This window comes from Vigna unguiculata, chromosome 10 (genome assembly GCF_037176805.1).
Source record: "Vigna unguiculata cultivar grain cowpea cultivar isolate G323 ecotype 2 chromosome 10, ASM3717680v1, whole genome shotgun sequence".
NCBI lineage: Eukaryota > Viridiplantae > Streptophyta > Magnoliopsida > Fabales > Fabaceae > Vigna > Vigna unguiculata.
Window position 1 is genome coordinate 163,980 of NC_140801.1, and position 20,358 is coordinate 184,337.

At 30.6% G+C, this 20,358-nt stretch overlaps 2 protein-coding genes across 3 annotated transcripts; both read right to left on the reverse strand.

Moving 5' to 3' along the window:
• Positions 1–6,459: 6,459 nt before the first annotated feature.
• LOC114166981 (acid phosphatase 1-like) lies at positions 6,460–10,582 on the reverse strand. The gene is made up of 3 exons (XM_028051870.2): positions 10,053–10,582; positions 9,180–9,392; positions 6,460–6,876 (listed from the first exon to the last, which is right to left on the reverse strand). Exons 1-3 carry the CDS (start codon positions 10,445–10,447, stop codon positions 6,699–6,701), a joined length of 786 nt encoding a protein of 261 aa, XP_027907671.1. The 5' UTR covers positions 10,448–10,582; the 3' UTR covers positions 6,460–6,698.
• A 4,211-nt stretch (positions 10,583–14,793) lies between these two features.
• Positions 14,794–19,608, reverse strand: LOC114166178 (protein translocase subunit). 2 transcript variants are annotated; one of them, XM_028050861.2, is made up of 5 exons: positions 19,478–19,608; positions 19,348–19,375; positions 16,420–16,687; positions 16,231–16,352; positions 14,794–15,151 (listed from the first exon to the last, which is right to left on the reverse strand). In XM_028050861.2, the coding sequence occupies exons 3-5, from the start codon at positions 16,679–16,681 to the stop codon at positions 14,996–14,998; spliced, it is 540 nt and encodes a 179-aa protein (XP_027906662.1). In that variant the 5' UTR covers positions 16,682–16,687; positions 19,348–19,375; positions 19,478–19,608; the 3' UTR covers positions 14,794–14,995. The 2 variants fall into 2 exon arrangements, with proteins under 2 accessions (XP_027906662.1, XP_085523828.1); XM_085667702.1 differs by lacking the exons at positions 19,348–19,375; positions 19,478–19,608 and having other exon boundaries at positions 16,420–16,693.
• Between the last annotated feature and the right edge of the window lie 750 nt (positions 19,609–20,358).

The following is a 20,358-nucleotide window of genomic DNA, read 5'->3' on the forward strand; positions in this document are numbered from 1 at the left end:
CTGCCAGTGGTAATCGATTACCAAATGGTAATCGATTATTTCGAGTCACTTTTCAAGAGCCAAGTTATAACTGTCAGTGATAATCGATTACCATTTGTGGTAATCGATTATCTTAAGTGGGTTTTGAAAAATAGGATTTTTTTTGAGTTGGTAATCGATTATTATAAGTTGGTAATCGATTACCATACTGATTTTTGCGAAAAATGAGTTTCTCTCAAAGGAGTTGCGGGCTGGGTGTTGTTCTAACAATTTTGTACATAACTAGAAAAAGTTTAAGTATATTACAATAAGAATCTTTAAACATAAACTATATTGTCTTCAATATCTTCAAGTGTTTTCTTCAGCATCTTTATCATCATCAAAATCTTTTAATCAATCTTCTTCTTTTATCAACATTCTCCCCTCTTTTTGATGATGATCAAATATATGTTTAAAGTTTCTGAAATTCCTGCATTTAAACAACTTATGGGAAAGAAATAGTGAGACAACCCTTTAAACTTTTTCTCCCCCTATTTTGATTAGAAGATAAAAAAGGGCTCATGAAAGAGAGTAAGAAAACACTAGACAAATATAACATAGAGAATTTGTTATTTCAAAGAGAAAGTCATTACACAAGAAGCAATAACATTAAATTAAACAACTACATCTCCTAAAATTCTTCACTCATGTCATCATCATGAGTGAATGCATCAAATTTTGTTTCTAAATTGGAGAGTCTAGTATTGACTTCTCCAATGGACATAAGGACTTCTTCATGGCGAGATGTAGATATAAGGAAGAAGTCTTCAAGTCTTTGATTCAAGCCAAGAATATGGTCTTCAAAGGAGGTGGAAGAGCTTGTTGCAGCATTGCTTGAAGAACCAACATTGGTTTGAGGAGGGACAGGATCTGGGAGGGAGTTCCTTCATCATCTTCATAGTTAGGAACATCATCTCTATGAACATATCCACCTCCAAATTGCACAATCTTCATTTGCTTGAGGGAAAAATCAGAGATTTCATTTGAAGGTGAGGTGCTTTGACAGAGTTCCCCCTCGGTTGGAACCTGTTTGTACTCACATATGCGAGATATGAGAAAAGAGTACGGAAGAGGATATTGGGTAAGCTTCCTTGCCTTAAGCATGGTCTCCATAAACAACATTGACCAATCAATCATAATATGAATCATTAAACAATAGATGATCAGTAGGTCGGCTTCACTGGATTGAGCATGATTGGTGCCACGTGGGCACATAATCCAGACAATGAGATAATGCAACAACCTTGCCTCAATTGTGAGAGGGCCAGCCAATAACTTTTTGTTGATGTGCAAATCAGGCTGCCTTAAAAGAGACTGGTATGTAAGAATTCTATTGAAGTCGTCGATGTGAGTAGACAAGATGGATGTGCGGTCAGCAGAAGGAGGAATTCGTGCTACGTTGATCCAGATATCATCATCAAGAATGATCTCCACTCCCTTGACTTTTGTATACCCAATGTTTCCCCTGAATTTGAGGTTGTAATTGAAAACGCGAACAAGATCGGGATAGTAAACACCTTGCATTTTTGTGAAGAATCGAATGCCTTGTTCTTCAAAGAGATCAGGGCAGGAGAATCCTTGGTTTCAGAACCAGCCATTGTTGATGAACTTGGGCATTTGTAGTGGTTTTTCTTTGAAAAGGGTGAGAAAATCTGGACGTCTACTTTCATTAGAGATCCAGCCATCAATGGAGGCATCTCTCGGAGGAAGATCAACAAAGGATGAAGGTTGAGCACCTCGTCGACGAGTGGGAATCTTCTTGCGTCGTTCTGCCATTGATTTGCAGAAAAGGGGTTTTAGGGTTTTGAAAAAGGGGAAAAGTGATTTTGGATGTTTGTGAGTGAATAGTGGGTTGTGGAAGAAGGATTTTATAACTGAGAGAGGGAAAAACGGTTTGATTTTGTGATTTGATTGAGAATCTAACCGTTACAACAGCTAATTGAGGAAGGGTTAACACGCAACAACGAAGAACCGTTGATATCCCTACTTACCACTAAGCCAATTTATAACTCCTGTTATTCATTGTTAAGTATTAAAATACATTAATATTAGTAATATTAAAATTCTTATTAAAATATAAAAATAAGTATTTCTAAATATTTTGAAGGCATGTACAAGGATAATATCAAAATTCAATAAAGAATCTAATTTAGCTTTTCCACACACATTAAATTTGTAATGAATAGTCTTTCTTAAATATAATTTATGAGAATTTATGAGAATGCTAACAAGTGCCTTTATGGTACTCGTTAAGGTATAATTAGTAATCCTTGATTTCATAATTTTTATATTAAAAGCTAGAATAATTAACTTTATTAATCAATTATATTATAAATTCATATAGCAGATTTTATAAAGATAAAAATATCCTTTGAAATTTCTAAGCAATATCTCTCTTACACAAAATAAACACTTTGAAATTTCTAATTTGTCTCTACTAAAAAGTAAGAAAAGATGTCTCTAACACTCAAAGAGTCTCTCGCTACAAGCCTTACATGTAAAGACTTGAAACATTTGAAAGATACGACTTTTAATTTCTGCAAAAAAAATCTCTTTGAATTTTCTAATAACATTAAAATATAATTATTTTATTATTTAATTCATATTTTATTTATTTTTTTGTTTTTTTAACTTTTTAGATGTTTAACACAATTTTTATTTATTTTCTATTAATTTAAAATTTCATATGTGTAACTATTTTAATTTTTAGCAACACTAAAATATAGTTATTTTATTATTTTTAACTTTTTATTGGTGTGCATAAAGTCAAATATTAAACATAGTTGAACAATACTTATGGATACTTTTATCCTCTAAATAAAGTAAAACCATTTAATATCACAATTAACTATGAGTTTTTGTAAAATTTGATACTTATTAATTATTCTTAATCGGTACTTTGATCTCTTGGCCATTTTGTAATGGTTGTTGTTTCATGTTAGATGGAGTTATTTTCCATTAAATGGTTGTACCCTACTCAGATTTTATTAAATTCGTGTCAGTTTTCTCTACTTCTCCACAATCTCTTCATATGTGAGTCTTTGCTAGAAATATAAAACGATGTTCACACATATGGAGTGATAAAATAAATATTGAATGTGCGAAAGATTTTAAAATCTAGAAAGCAATTAAATTGGTGAAAGTTCTTATGTGGTAAAGACTTCACTATGATTGAATTTCATGCATCAAATCAATATGAAAACACTAACAATATATTTCTAAAACTTTAATAAGAATCTTAATGTCTTAGACCTTTCTTTATTAAATGTTCGCATTAAGCTTTAAGTTTGGATGTTAAGAATGATCAATGAGATACTCTATGTCTAGATGCACAATCAATTAGTTGTCTATTCTAATCTAGGTTCTAATATCGTGTCCAATGATTAGATACCCACAAATATGCAATCAATAATTATCTTACAGTTAAGATCGAGAATAAAACACAACAATATGGAAAAGAAATATTGAATAATAGAAATCACAAAGAGTTAAGATACATTACGTCCCACCCTAATGAATACAAAAAGTTAGTTACTCCTATACATTCTGAACACTAGAAAAAGAATAATGTTGAATGGTTCCAATCTCCATAATGTTCCTTTGCCTCCAAAGGTTTTCAGAAGAATTGAGGAATTTTAAGAATGGCTTTTTAATTATCTCAAGCCTTCTATTTATAAATTTTTCAGAACTGGATTGTCCTGAAATTAGTACTTGAATAAATTGTAATTGATAATCATTGAGATATATATCTTTCACTTTCTAAGATTCCCATGTCTTTTATATATTCTTCAATCATCCGGGATTTTGATTTCTTTGATATATTCTTCAAATCTTATGAGATTTCCACTTATCTACAAAATATTTCACAAAAAAAAAAATCCAAATACTTATCTTTTCCAAAATCATCTAACAAAATCTTATTACCTAATAAAAGTTCAAATACTTATATTTTCTAAAATTATCTAATCAAATCTTAATTATCTAATAATAGATAAAATACTTATTTTTTCTAAAATTATTAAATAAACCCTTAATTATTTAAAAACATAATAATAAAAATACCAATAAAAGGTAAAAAAAATATATAATAAAAAATATGATAATACCAATTATCAATCCTAGAGCGGTGTTGAGTGTGGTGCTCAGGAGGATGTGGAGGTTGTGCCTGTTGTTGTTAATGATGAGGTGGTGGAGAGTGTTGTTTGAGCACGATATGGAGGCTACTAATGTGAATGATGATGGGGGTGGAGGCTATTGTTTTGAATGATGAGGATGTGGAGGTTCAAGTTGGGGTTGCTGAGAAAAGGGTGCTGGTGTGGAGTGTGAGGATGTGGAGGTTCAAGCTGGGGATGCTGAGAAAAGGGCTGCTACTAGTTTGGAATGTGAGGATGTGGAAAGTGGTGATGACAGTGGTGTTGAATCTGAGGAAGAAGGATTGTATGAAAGTGAAGAAGAACTACATATAGGTGATAATGATAGTTTTGGAAAGGATGATACATCATGCAGGTACGTAAGAGATGTATTAGAAAGGTGGAAAATATGAGAAAAGAAAAGAGAACAAGGAAGGTTTCTACGAGTGTAGGTGTTAGTGCTTTTGACACATCAAATTGGTGACAATCATGCAATAAATGATAACTGCAATACAAATGAATTAGATGTAAGTTTAAAATGTCTTTCTTAACTAAGAAAGTGGGTTAAATCGACAAAGTACTTAAAAAATTGCTCAATTAAAACTTGTGAAAACCCTTTTAATTTGAATTCAATTGACCAATAAATCAGAAGTTTATTGCTGCAAAACCATGCATTTCAGTCGATTAGAAAATAAAAACAACAGATTAATTTGTTCATGTAGTATGATTTAACAAATTGAAATATAAAATCAACCAATTGATATTATGGAAAATTCTACAGAAACACTAAAAACACCAAACTCACTCAAACAACATGCTTTATCATACAATATTTATTTCAATTGATTTATCAGACTTTGTTATATCACTAGATTATATAAGAGAACACGTAAACCTTGCAAAGATTGATTTAATGAGTTTCTTTAAGATTTAAATGAAGAACAAGATAATGGAGAGAGAATCACACAATGATTTTTATATTGGTTCACTCAATATTTGAGTTACATCTAGTTTATTAAGACAACCTGAGCCTGATCATGCACTATATCAAAAGAATTACAAAATCCTTCAAAAATTACACTTTTGAATATAACAAAAACACCAAAATTCTTGAATCCCATAAGAAAATTAACCCCTACACTGCAAGATCCCACTTGCAGACCTAGAATCACACCAGGAAACACTCAAAAGTACAAGAACAACTAAACCTGAGTGGTGGCTCTCCCTAGCTAACCAAAATGCGTTCTTCAATGCTTCAACATAAGCAAAACTTTGCTCCAATATCCAAAGATCTTCAATCACGAGTTGCACACTATGTAATCCAAAGAAAGAGTTTTCCAAATTCGTTTCACTATTTTCGCGCTTAGAAAATCTCAAGTGGTACTCTACTCTTTGAAAATTAAGCTAATATGATCATAAGTGAATTCAACAGGTTGATTTGTCCATACAATCTATTAATTTCACTTGACTTAAGTAAAATTCAGTTGATTGTATAACAATTCAACTAATTGAATACATTCATATCAGAACTATATGCAGCAAGCCTTTTAACCTATTAAAAATATTTTAATAGATTGAAAAGGACAAACACATGACACAAAGACATTTATACAATGTCGTACAAGAAAATGTCCCATTAATAATCAATTTTAATGACAAAAAGTTGTTAATCCCTATAATGACTAATTTAGATACAAATTTACAAATTAAAAAATTATTGGTTACTAAAATAATCATTGTTATAAAAAAAAATTATAATTGATCACTATATTTATTAACAACTTTTATTCACTAAAATTAATTATTAATAAAACATTTTCTTATAATACCGATAGACTTTATTATCGGTTTGAGAAATAAGATATTGGTTAATGTTCTTCTAACCAATATTATTAAGATAGTTGGGTTACGTTGGTTTCTTTAAGAAATAACTCTTATGTAATATGACAATAAGAGTGACATTCAAATTGCTCGTAAATTAAGTCTTTTATTATAAACATATGAAACTTACTGAAATTGATTCTCATTTCACTTCCATTTTTAACATAGAGTCACTGCATTATTTTTAACTATGCTTGTTGTTGATTCATTTACAAAATCTCATCCTATTAAACATTTTCATTTTCTTGATGTTTCGCATTACGAATTCAAAGAAGATGTTAAATGATATTATACATGTTAATTAAGAATAATTTAATATTTACGCTCTTGTCATATTTATATATTTATAGTGTTTTATAATCACTTTTTCTCGTCCTTTATGTTATTGTTACCGATTAACTTCAGTTGCTTTGACAATAGGCATGAACACTTTAAATAAGACGACATAACCATTAACTGGGCAAGCACTGGTTTCTCGAGTACAAGTCGAAAATAGCCATTAACTAAGTTGTGAAGGTGGTAGAATGTAGTAGGAGGTGGAAAGTACAAGGTAAAAATACTAACTAAAATACGTGTGTTCGTTTTGAAAACTCAATATTGAAGAACACAAGCTTCTTTGATGAGCTGTGACAATAACAAAGCAAAGACAACCTTAACAGATGGATGATTTCAAGATATGAAATACATGGGATTTGGGAGTTTGAAAGTGCGTTTGCCCGAACATTCTCCTTGAAGATCACTCCACTGGTCTCCAACATTTCCCCATATTCTGTACCCTTCTCTTTCTATCTCCTTCCGAATTGCTGACTTGTATTTCACTGCACCTTGCCCTTTGTATTCAGGACTCCTGCACAAACCAAAACTCATAAACTCATTTTCTTTTAGATTTAGAATAGTGATTCGACTCCTGATCATTTTAGGTTAAGAATAATATCAATCTCTTATATGATTGGACTCAGGTTTCTCGAGTAAACCTTCCCTCTAAAAGCTCATAAAAAAGTTATGGTTTATAAGTCTTATTTCACTGTTACAAATCACCATTTGCGCAGTTTAGCAAGTGATTTTGTTAAAAGTCTTGATTGACTAATGATTAAATATTAAGAGGAGGTTGAGCAAGAGTTTTCCATTGACGAGGACAAAGTCCACCAAAAGTGGTGGTGGATATCTGTGTCGTTTGTTTGTTCTTGGGTGTATCTTGCAGCACACCAAGACGAAAAGTAAATAAAGAGGAAGCTTTCTTTATGGATTTTGCCTGCACGGACGTTGACCAGGACAATACGGAGAAAAAAAGTGTCATCTGACCAAGTCTTTTGCCCTTTTTTTCTTCATCCATATCACACCATCAAATCCGTTGACTACAACCACAGCTACCACTGTTAATATATAGGTTACGAGTTCAAGTCTTCTGCTAATACTATAAACTTAGTTTAAAAAAAAAGTTTCTGATTCAATTTTCTTCATTAATAAAATACTAATAGTAAATATGTGTCTGCAGAAAAAACATTTTCAAATATCAGTGCTCGTATTTTCTCTTCTTTAGTTTTATTTTACTAACGAAACAGTGATTAGATGTTCAGTTGACGTGCAAACACAGTTTATGCAATTAGCTTTTCACTCTCTTTTTGAAAATTATCAAACACCTTTAAGCACATGGTCACTTAGACCGGGTATTTGACACCCACATAACACACATAACAGAGGTTTCGATCGTTGAAAGATATATAACATATGCCTGTCTTCTTTTTTTTTAAATGAAAAAAAAAACATAATATAGTTTTTCAGTAAACAATTAAGTGCACCTTAAATCATAATGATTCTAGTAAATAACCTTTTAAATGAATCAGTGGGTGGACATTACAGAAGCACTCAAAACACAGATATTAATTTTAATGTGCTATTTTCCTTCCTAATGGCATGACATTACATGCACTTTGATATAATATTTTTGGTGTCATCACACACATTCATTCATGGTTCACCAAATAAAAACCACCTGTGGAATTAATATTTTTCATTTTATGTGGTTAAGTGCTGGTTTCATGATGTGATATGATTGTGAAATTCATGTGGAAGGTGGCAATAAGTTGGAATATGAAAAGAATCCAATGGCAGTGGAAAAAATGGACTCAGAAATGCACCATCAATGTCTCTGCACATTTTCCATGTCCTTTTTTCTTTCTCACACAATAGTGCGTTATTGAATGTAGTGTCATGCATCACTAGCTGTAAATAACACAAAACAGCCAGATTCCAATGCTTTCAACAATGGACTTTGTCAAACACCACACCAGACATGTCTCCAACCCTCCTCTACGGTGAACAAAATGACATGTTTTTCACAAAATGGTCTTGTAAGATTTCTAAATACTATAAAATCGTTTAGTTGATTAAAAATCTCCGATTTTTTTCATATTACATCTTGGCACCTAACTCTACCCGTTTTAGTAGTTGCCGACCTGATATGCATGCACCATGCCATGAACAAAGACATGTGTGATTCATTGGTGAGACCAAACCAAAATATTGTGAATGTAATTAATTAGCCGCAGACATCGCCGACCTAGTTGTTGAGTAAGTCTAGGAATAGACATTTTTGTTAATGAAAGTGTTGATGTTGTATTAGAAAGAGTAAAATGATGAAGTGGAAACAGCATGCATGTGGTGGAGTATTATTGGAGGAAGAAAGTTTGACCGGAAAGGAAGAGAGGAGTGTTTCTAGGAAGTTACGCAAAGGTCAACAAATAATTGGAATCCTCGTCACACCATCAATTACGCCATATCTTTTATCCTCTCTCTGTCTTCTCCCATTAAATAATTGGAAAACGGTGTTTTCTGTCACGAGTTTCATAAAAAATATTCATAGGACTGAGACATTTATGAGTTATTATTATTATTATTAGATTAACACACACATGCATCATGTCATCATAAACAAATTGCATGGAATAAATTATAGTTATAACGTGGTAGCTAGCTATATCAGTATTTTGTTTGTTTTCCATAAATGAGTTAGAAGAAGCGTGTCAAATTGTTTCGTATAGATGCTCTTCTAGCAAGCATAGGAGTCCATGACAGTGAAATATATATATAAATTTTGAGATGTGGATCGAAGAGGTTAATAATGAAAGAAGGTTTTTGTGTAAGAAATACCTGAGAATGAGACGTTGATAGCCAACGAAGCCTTGGGTGTGCAAGTTGTGAGTGGTGATTGCAGAGAGAGTTGCTTGGTCTCTTCCAGTTAGCAGGAACAGTTTGAAGCCTCTCTCTTTCAAGGTGTTAAACAATAATCTCACTGCAGGATTTGCCGGGCACATTCCCTTCATAATCCATGCCTTGAATATGGTCGAGTCAAATGGCTCACACCTGCAAGTTTTATTCATCATTTGTCGACATAATTAATCAGTATTAATTATCCGGTTAAATATGTTTTTAGTCTCTGCGATGTTATTAAAATTTGTTTGTTTTTCAAACTTTGATATTCTCAAATTTAAAAAATAGTACATACGGTTCTTCTAATCCGATTATATCAAATTATTTTGACGTGTTAAATGACGTTTGAGATTAAAGTTTCGATCGTTTACCATTTGACACATTTCAGTGCTAATATTATCTCAAAAAAGGTTAAATATATTTTTAGTCCTCAAGATTCAGTGAATTTGGAATTAGTCCATCTTCAAAACTTTATACCAATTTAGTCCTTCATTTTTAGAAATGTGTAGATTTAGTTTTTTCTATCAAATTTTGTTAAGTTTATTTGATATTTTAAATACATCTTATGATAATATTTGAGTTAACATTAAAGCAAAAATGTGTCAAACATTATGAAATGCGCTTGAAACGTCAAATCAAACAAAATTTGGTTAAAAGGTCTAAATTCATGCATTTTTAAATATGAAAAATTAAATTGGTCAAAAATTTTAAAGAGAGATTAATTACAAATTTTGGTGGTACCAAAAAATTATTTAAACCTCTCAGAACTAGTTAGTGTGTGAATGGAAGAAGCAAAGAAAGTGGGTTACGTACCCAAATCGCTTGGCTTTGTAGTAAGAAACGTTGGAGATGCAAGTGTCATCAACATCAAGAATCCAAGCATCCATGCCGTCAGAGGAAAGTTGAATCTGAGAGGCATAGATGAGGATGTGTTCGACGACGAGGTTTAGGTCACGCTCGTACTGTCCTGCACACATGTAGTTCTGAAGGTGGTGGTAGCACCGAGGTGGCACCGTCCGCCATGGACACACATTGTTTGCTTCCACCGCCACCCTCCAACTCAGGCCAAACCTCTCGTTCTCCTCCTCCTCCGCACTCTTCTGCTGATGTGGACGACCCTTTTGGCTCACCACCACTTTCGTTAACAACGCCAACAAGTACGTTAGTCCTGCAACTATTGCTTGCAGAATTCTTATCTTCGACATCATCGTTCTTCACTTGCTACGTGGTTAATGATGGATTAGTGTTTCGAGGAAACCGATGTTTTGATTGGTTGGCATGAGGAAGAAGAAGAAGAAGAAGAGCGTTGGATTTTGAGGGATAAGACTGTGTCTTTTAATCACAAAGCTGATGGGTCCCTCATCGAAAGTTCATGGAAATGGGAACGAAAACCACTTTCTGTTTCCCTTCTCTCTTTCCACAGCAACAATCATTTGTTTTTACCTTTATCCTTATATTTTCATGCTCTTTCATCACACCTTCTCATATTATTCTAATTACTTTTCCTTTAAAATCCAAATTTCCATTTCAATTCTTTCTTTTACAAACTATATTTTTTGTGAATATAATTAATCAAAAATAAAATAGTATGTTTATTATATTATTATCAAATCGATCACTTGGATGTGAAAGAGATATATTAAACCTATACCATAAATAAAAGGGGACAATCTTCCTTTTTATAGACAAGTTTTCTGAAAAATGAAACTAATTTCGAATTAAGAGCACACAGTTTAAATAAACATTTCTTTTTGGACCATTGGGGGAATGTCAATGATACAAATATATATTAAAGATAAATAGACAAAGTTTGAATATTAATATATAAGAAAAATACATATCACGTGCAATGTCATCTTTTAGTTCTTGTCACCCTATGACGCATATAATAATATGGATTTTTTTGTTTTTAATTACAGTATTACGTGAAAATATTTGGTAGGAAATTTAATAAACTTTATTGATTAACAAGTTTTAAGACATTTTGATTGCGTCATGTAGCTGCCGACTAAATTATATTATATTGTGAATTGTTTTTATTCGTGTGGCGTGAGTGTTTTTTCCGTATGGAATTACGTGTATTTTTTAAACATGAAAGACAACCTTTTTCCAGTTAAATATGATGACGGTTTAACATTTTTCTCTTTAAACAAACAAATTAAATTATGGTCTTCTTAAGTCAGTCAAGTTAACTAAAATAAAAAATAAATAAATTGTGAATGTATAAGTTTTTAAGACCCACATCCGAATAAAAAAATAATAGTCTTATAACTATTCAAAATTTACTTTTTTGTTATTTATTAAATTTATCACATCAATCATATTTTTATATTGTTATTTAATTTATTATTTAGTTTTACATTCGAGAAATGTGTTAAAAATTACACATTCAATGAAGATAAAGATAAAATGTACTTTGATCTCTCTTAAAATCATCCCTTAATTTTGTCCGTAGAATTTTTGCTATTAGTATTATGTGTGTGAAGAAGTTTATCTTATCTTCATGGAATATATTATTGCTTTATCCTCATGGAATATATTATTGCTTTATTTTTCTCATTGCCAAGACTCGACTTTATGCTTTTCTTATATTTATATTATTAATAACTTATAAACTTGTATATTATAATTTAACTAACAATGAATATTATTTACTTATCAATATGTACAATGAAAAATTATACATCTAATTGTGTCACCTTTCATTTCATTTATTTATTTATGTATTATAAATTATCATTATTGATCAACTTAACTATTAAAATAAGCATTGTTTTTGGTTCTTAAGATTGTAAGGTAAAAGTAAATTAATCAATACTAATTAATTTAAGGATTAAAATAGTATCTTCTATGCCATACCAAATTAACTTTTAATTAATATATTTTCAATAAAATTTCCTTTGTTTACGACAGATTCATGACATTTAATTACACAGTAGTTCTAAAAAAAATTATTATATATAAGAATTTTTGGCATTGGACTTGGTCAAAATGCAAAATATGAGTTAGCGGTCACACACATAGATATAGATATTAGATATTTAAAAAAAGAAAAAAAAGAAGAACCAATTTCATCAAAAAATATATGCTTTTCGTGACAAATACTACAAACAAATATATATGATATAAAATTTTGGTCGGAGAAGGAAGACACGAGATAAATATGCTTCTTTTTTATTTTTTTTAGATAGGAAGAAAAAAGAAGGTAAAACAAGACATTTTTTTAATTACTTTTTTTTTCAAGTAAAGTTTTATGTAACAGAGAAATATTAAAATTAAAACATATGTTTTAGTAAAATTTATTAGTATTATAAAAAAACTACATATAGTTTATTTATTAATTAATATTCTCTTTCTCGTTTATTTAAATAATTAGTGAAAAAATATTTTTCTTTTTCTTTTTTTTTCTTTCAAAACACTATATTTTATAAAATTATTCAATAAAAACTGTATTTCTAACTAAGTATAGAGAAACGGAAAAAATGTACTGTTCATCCTGGCCTAAGTGTGGATTAGAAGACCATTCCATTAAAATCAAATAAAAAGGAAAACAGTTCAAATTTTATTTTAAAAAATTAATTTAAGTGAAGTAATAAGCTAAAATAATAAATTTATTACTAATTTGGTATATATAAATTTTGTATAAAATTAATTCACCTAGCTTAAGTTTAGATGAAATAATAGATTTGGTAGATTTGTGGGGGGAAAAAGTTACTAATTTGGCAAATAGTATGGTAAATTTTTTGTGGCAAATTTTAAATCAACGAGTTTATTTGCACGGACCTTTTCATGAGTTTTTGTTTAAATCAACTCATATATAAGGTAAAATAAACTTTTTTGAAAAAGTAAATCTCAATGATTGAGTTTGTTTCTATTATAATACACAACATATTTTTAAAGCAAAACTTAACTAACATAAATTGTTTCTTCTAATGCATAACTATTAATCTTTTACCTTTCTTAATCTTTCCACTCAAGTATTGTTTTGAAGAAAATGAAAAGAAGAAATTGCTTAACTTTCATTATAATAATGGAGAGTACCTAACTTTTGAAGACAAGACTATACTTCTATTTTTCCACTTCTCCCAATCCTTCTATCTTTATCCCTTTCCTTTCTTTTCTTTTAAATAAATTAACTTATAGGAATATAATACTCGCTTAAAACTAAAAATTAATCACTTAATTACATTGCTTTAGTTGACCCATATTTTATAAGACTAATCATATTAGTCTTTTTTTATAAGACATTTTATAGTCTATATAATTTTAAATTTCTTTTCGTTCTTTTGTGTCTATTAAATATTACAAGTATTTGCGTTTTGCACCCATGATTAATGAGAACATAATTTTAAAAGTTTAGTCTCTAATAATGATGGCAAATTTGATAAATTGGTAGTATTATCTCAAAAAATCAATTAAAATAATTATTCATATTAACATAAGTGATTATGTTGGAAGTGCGTCCTCTTAACGAAGATAGTATGATAAATATCAGACTTTAGTTATGAAAAAAAAATCTTAAAAACAATCATCCATTAATAATCAATTACTATAATCTTTTTTTAGATGTGTTTATGGTTCCTATGGATAAAGAAATAAATGTAATAAATAAACACTTTAATAAAATATTTATTAGATTTCCTTTCTTATATATATATATATATATATATATATATATATATATATATATTAACTAGTAATAGTATAAATGAGAAAAAAACCAATTAATCTTATCTTAAACTTTAAAATAATAATAAAATAGAAACACAAATCCCTAAGAAAATGAGGCACTAAAATAGAAAACTAAGATGGGCAGAGATAAACAACATTAAGCTCATGACTCACAATAATTAGTCAATTATTGGTTATAATAATAATAATAATAACAACAATTGTTGGTCTACAATTGATCGTACACGTTATCATTAATTATAAAATTCATGTTTTAGTTTTCCTGTGAAGAAAAAGAATTGATTGTTAAAAAAAGAAAAGTTCTCATATCCAATCCACAAGAAAGCAAAAAGTTTGATTTCTGGATATTAGTAAGTTAATTTTTTATTATTTTCAATAATTATAGCAATGGATTATTCTTCAAATTATTCTATTCCAATTTTGAAAATGTAAAGCTGCTACAGTGTAAGAGGCTGATGGAATTTAGTTTCATACAGATATTAAATGCATCTATGAATTTTTTTTCTTACTTTTCTTTTTCTACTTTCTTTCCCTACATCTAAACAATTTCAACCTTGGTACTAAAAATCTCTTTCTATTCCTTTCTTTTGAATATTCGGTCTAAATATTTTTCTGTATTCCTTACAATCTTTTATGGTGGTGGTCTGAGCACACCTAAATGAAATCACGAGGAGAGACTTGGTCCAGGTATATGCCAAAATGGATAATAGATTCTGGATAACCCCTCCCCTTCCCTTCACCTTCCTTTGGATCACACCAAAACCAGTTCTACTTTCCTCGCTCCTTCTCATCATTCTTCCTAACTCATATTTCCACCCTAATGTTGTAGACTGTTAGATTTATTAGCATGTGCACACTGATCTACCCATACCAAGTTTCTTTTATTTTTTTATTTTTTTCATTATTGTTTCAATAGAAAAGTGTCAGCGTTTTATAGCCTTACTCTCAACAACAAAATGGGGGGATTCAGACTTTCATGTTTCTGAACATATTGAAAATATAGAAATAGTGTATAGAGTGCACAACCAGTGTTACCAACTGCAGATAGGTCCTAAAAAATTCCATTAGATTGTCTTCTGTGCCTCAAGTCGCTGCAACTCGGCCAGTCTTTCTGCCCACTCCCTTTCCCTTGCAACTGCAGCCATTTTACGCTCTACCCTCTCAATATTTTTCTTCCGATTAGCCTCTTGCAGCTGAGCTTTCCTTTTCTTCCTCTCCGCCTGTATGCAAGAGTTCACATTCAACATTTATCCCAATACAAATATTTGGACTGATAGCATACCTAGAGAAACTTCTAGTTTACAAAACAAAAAATCAATTCAAACATCGGTATTTTGGTAAGTTCTAAAAAAAATCGCTCTAACCTCCTTAATCGCGTTAACAAATTTTGAAGTGGATACACAATAGACCTTTGATTCACACTTGATAGTCAATTATTTGCCAAAGAATCCGAATATATTCCAGTTATTTTCAATGAATAAGCACATAGTGGTCTAATACAGTTAAATATAGACAAAAGTTCACCTCATTTACAAAATTTGAATTTCTAAATGGTGATTATGGCTATAGTTTTTTCTATGGAACTCGTTTGACATTCTATAGCAAATAAACTTACCACCAAATATAGTTGTACTTAAGACTTGCACACCATCTACTCTAGCAAAATATAATAGTACCTTTCATATCCCATGTTCATGAAGCTTACACGATTAAATGACAAAATGGAATTCTCAAAAGAACTAAAGGGATATAGTTAAAAATAAATGTGATGTCCATGAATAAAAAAAAAAAAAAAAAGACATGCTCTCAAGGGCTAAGAGTTAGTAATTTCAAGGGCCAAGAGTTAGTAATTTCAAGGGCCAAGAGTTAGTGGATTCACATGGACTTGTTATAGCTTGTGACAAATGACTAGATCCTGTATATCTCCCATAATTGTTTAAAACTCACTCACCTAACAATATTATACACATTCACGAAGTTCTAACCATTAAATAAGATGACTCTCAACAACAAACAAGTAGCTTTATCCAACTAGGTTTACCCTCTTCACCATTAAACAAGATGACTCCCACAACATGAAATGAAACTAATTCAAAATAACAAATTTCTAACACAATCAGCAAGTACCATGAATTTTCCTATCCATTTTCATTTCCAATTGCCCGTCCCCCTCCCTCTTTTCAAAGCATTATTACATTTAGAAAAGAGTTGTCATTTTCTTCAAATGTAAACAAAAAGCACACTCAACATTCATGAAGTCCCCAAAGTTCAATTTGCACAGAGTAAGGGGAGAGCGCACCAATATAAAGGCACGGCGCTGCCTCATGCGTTTCTTCTCATTTCTCCTTTTGACACTCCCCTCATTCGGCTTATTTGGAAGTATGGGTTGGCCAGGTGTATATTGAACCCAAGCATAAGGTCCTGAACCACATAAATTGTCTCAAAATTCAAGTCAAATTCAAACTCAAAAGCACAAAAATGCACACACCAGACGGTCTCAGGCTGGCCCTCTTTCGACGAGATTTATCAGAGGGTCGTCTCTTTGGGAAGCGAGTGTCTGTCAAGCTGTCTGTCAAGCTATGGAAGTGATTCCAGAGGGGAAGAATCCACTGGGGAGGTTTACAGGGAGATGGAGAAACAGGACAAAACGATGTCATCGAAACATTGGTGGGCATTCGAGAAGTCAAGGTTCTTGATGATGCAAGTGACAGAGGGCGAACAATGTTCCTTAGGACTCCTGCAATTCCCATTTCTCTCTGCATTTAATAGAAAGGATTAATTCATGTGCAGAGCAAAGAAACCCATGTACTTTTCTTCTTAATAATAAACACTTCAAATAAATATATCCACAGGAAGCACCAGATAGTGAGCATCTATCAGAGATGCAGACTGCAATCATAATTGGGGAAAAGAAGATCTTTGCCAGCTATGCTCATAATTTTAGTACGAAATTTTACAGGATAGTAAACAACACAAATACAAGAATTCCAAATTTCCGCACTAAACATGATAATTTGATAGGGCAATCAAAATATAATGTTGCACCAAAACTATATAAGACCAAATTAGAATAATTACAATGCTATCATAAGTTTACTGTTGGATATTCATATCAATTCATATATAGTCAAATTACAATACATAACTGGATGCAAATTTCACCTGACAAATTAGTTTTACTAGGTTAAGTTAGGCCAAAATTCACTTTTCTAAGATGATATCATAGTATATCCTAATAAGATTTGTTGGGTCTATCGTGTCAATCATTATCAGACCACTTACAAATATCTAGTCCCATGCTCAAGATATAAAAACTTTGGCGTGAGAGAGTGTGTTGGAGATCTCATATTGACTAGAGATATGTATAAATTATAAGATATAAATGGATACAAATCTCACCTTATAAGTTAGTTTTTAAGGTTGAATTAGGTCTAGATCCACTTTCTAAGATCAATTCATAAACGTATTCCCTGGATGATTATTGTAAAACCTTACGTTTCCCTTAGCACAACTAGAAGCACCTTCAACTATCACAACAACATACCCTAAAAATAAAAGATTGAGTGAAACAGAATATCATATATAACCACTAGTCCCATTTCCTAGAGGAAGATTGTACACCACATTATAGCAACCATGGCAGAAAAAGAAGAAGTTACACTAAGAAAATTGTGCACCAAAAACAATAAAGAGAACTAGACATGTCAAAGTGACCCAACCCGGCTCACTTTCTGGTGAGCCAGAAATTTTGTAACCCGGCTCAATCCACCACGGGTTGGTGGGTTAAGTGGGTTGGCTCACCAACCCACCTAATTTTTTTTTTTAGTATTCAAATATTTAAATAAATTTTTAAGTAACCCATGAGATGACAATCATAGTAAAATCAAGAACCAATGTTTTGATCATGCTCACCACCAATATATGAAAAATTATTTCCAAAAAAGTATTCATTAGTCTAAGAAAGCATGGCTAATATTACAAATTTTCTGTCATACTATTCAACAAAATATAAATAAAAAAACTATACATTTTTTTCATGCTAATTTAGAAAAAAATTGTTTGTAAGACGGTTACTTGAGTAATTTACTATAAAGATTATAGTTAAAAATTAAAGTATCAACATATATATAACTTGACAATCAAATTAATTAAACATTCAAACTATCCAAAAATAATTAACCAACATTCTAGCATTTAAAAATATAAAATTGTGAACAAATATAATAGGAGTAGTAAATAATTATTAAAAAAATTTAAAAAAAATTTAAAAAAAATTAAAAAAAATTAAAAAAAAAATTGTAAAAAAAAATTGGTGGGTTAAGTGGACCAACTCACCTTCAACCCGGCTCGAGCCTGTTTAACCCGTGGGTTAAGTGAGCCGGGTTGAGTTCAACCCACTTTTGAAAAAGTTGAATTTTTCTCAACCCAACCCGGCTCGAACCCGTGGTGAACCGGGTTGGCTCACGGGTTGAAACTCATTTTGACATCTCTAAAGAGAACTCTGACAGTTTTCTCCCAAATTCATCAATATTCAAGTTAAATAGAAAGGAAAAAAAGCTATATGGATCAATAAATATCATTAAAAATTCAGCGCAATTGAGAGTGTCCATGAAAATGCTGCTCAGAACATCTGCATGAGTCGATGACCATGAAACAATTTCACACCACATAATCATAATTTCAAAAATTTCCTTTACATTTTATCTATCGCAGACAACAATACCAAATAACAGAAACATTTCCTCTCTCGAAAATATGTGCATGGATCAAATTTGTTTAACTCTTAGAATTGTTCAACAAAAGTCAAATAATATGGAAAATGTCTTCAACTTTCATGGGTGCAAAACAGAGATTCAGGTACACACAGCTTCAGATAAAACTGGGATAGTGCATAAACGAATAGCTCTGTGAGATGATTTTTCCCATTTGCTTGAGTTAATAAAAGAACCAAAAAGTTAGATTTTCAGCTTTCACAATAACTGGGTACTACTTATAAATAAAAACACACATGCTGATGTAAAAAAATGGAGAAAGAATAACAACAAAATAAAAAATAAGTTGCATATGCGTTAAAAGGACTTATCAGAAAACAGAACACAGTTAACGAGTAATAATGACCAGAGGAACAAGTGAACAATTAACAACAGTGCACTGACATTATAGCACCAAACAACTGGAAAATATCTAAAAAATCTAGAGACCCGGAAACCGTGAGCAGAAAACAACTACATTGAAGCAGTCCATCAATCCGGCATTTAATCAAACAGTTTATGAGCAACCAAATAATCATCTGGAGAGCAAACAAAAAGTGTTAAAAGAGGTAGTGAAAGCAACGGAAGGTGGAATCGGTACCGAATGGGAGAAGTCATCCTACAATAGTAAAGTGAAATCAAAATCGCTGATGAAAGGAATTTACCTGGTGTTTAGGGTGGCGAATCAGGCAGCTGCAATGCAATAATCAATTTGACGAAATGGTTAAAGCAAAAAAGGAAAAAAAAAAACAGAGTGATATTGAAGAAGAAAATGAGTAACAGAGAAATTATAACTGTGAATGCTAATGCGAAGAAGATGGAAGAACAAGAGAATTGAATACAAGTTGTTGTGTCTAGGTAAAAGGACCCTTTGTTTCGCCTTCCTTTTTTTATTTTTATTGTTCTGTTTAACTTAGAACTGCAGAATCTATTCACTTCAATTTCTTTGAGAAAAATATTTTCGAAATTGGTCCAAATGATAAATTTATAGTTAATAAATATTTTTAAAATATAATCCCAAATTATCATATAATTATATTTCAATTTTCTATAGAACAATTTAAAATGTAATATAAGATTATATTTAAAAAGGTATTTAAATTAATTAAAAATTTAGTTTGAAATATTTAAATTGAGTAGATATTAAAGCTTCATTTGATAGTTGGATAAAAGTAAAATAATGTAATAAAATTTTAAATTCTTATAGTATGTAATGCTTTCAAGTTTAGTTAGTAACTTCAACTTAACTTATGAAACCTTTTTTTTTTTAAATACAAGTAATTTCACAAAATATTTAATTTATCACTAATACATGTACATTATTGTTAAGTTAATGTTAGGAATTTAAACCATTAAATTGCTAAAGGTTAACATGTAAGAAGTATATATTTATTTAAAATTTAAACCCTTTATCCTTTGTATATAAAATAAAATAGTCACATATAAATCTATAGTATAATGGTAATTGAATTATATATTTTGTATTATTATTTAAAATATTCATTTCACAAAAGTTATATAATTTCAACAAAGTAACTATATGAATAAAATAAAATTTAATATAATTTTGTTAATATTAATTTACATGACAGCATATATCATAATTTTTTATTTAGTATTATGTTATATGGATTATAGTTATAATTGGGGTTAAATATGATATTTATCCATTAACT

Bases quoted from the DNA above. Each gene is read 5' to 3' on its own strand.
- LOC114166981 (XM_028051870.2), bottom strand. From the start codon at position 10,447: ATGATGTCGAAGATAAGAATTCTGCAAGCAATAGTTGCAGGACTAACG. The intron at 9,393-10,052 runs GTACGTAACCCA...TAAAACTTGCAG, and splicing joins TACAAAGCCAAGCGATTTGG to GTGTGAGCCATTTGACTCGA. The intron at 6,877-9,179 runs GTATTTCTTACA...TGGTTTGTGCAG, and splicing joins TATCAACGTCTCATTCTCAG to GAGTCCTGAATACAAAGGGC.
- LOC114166178 (XM_085667702.1), bottom strand. From the start codon at position 16,693: ATGCAGAGAGAAATGGGAATTGCAGGAGTCCTAAGGAACATTGTTCGC. The intron at 16,353-16,419 runs GTGTGTGCATTT...TATGTGGTTCAG, and splicing joins GGCCAGCCTGAGACCGTCTG to GACCTTATGCTTGGGTTCAA. The intron at 15,152-16,230 runs GTGCGCTCTCCC...TCTTGCATACAG, and splicing joins AGCGCCGTGCCTTTATATTG to GCGGAGAGGAAGAAAAGGAA.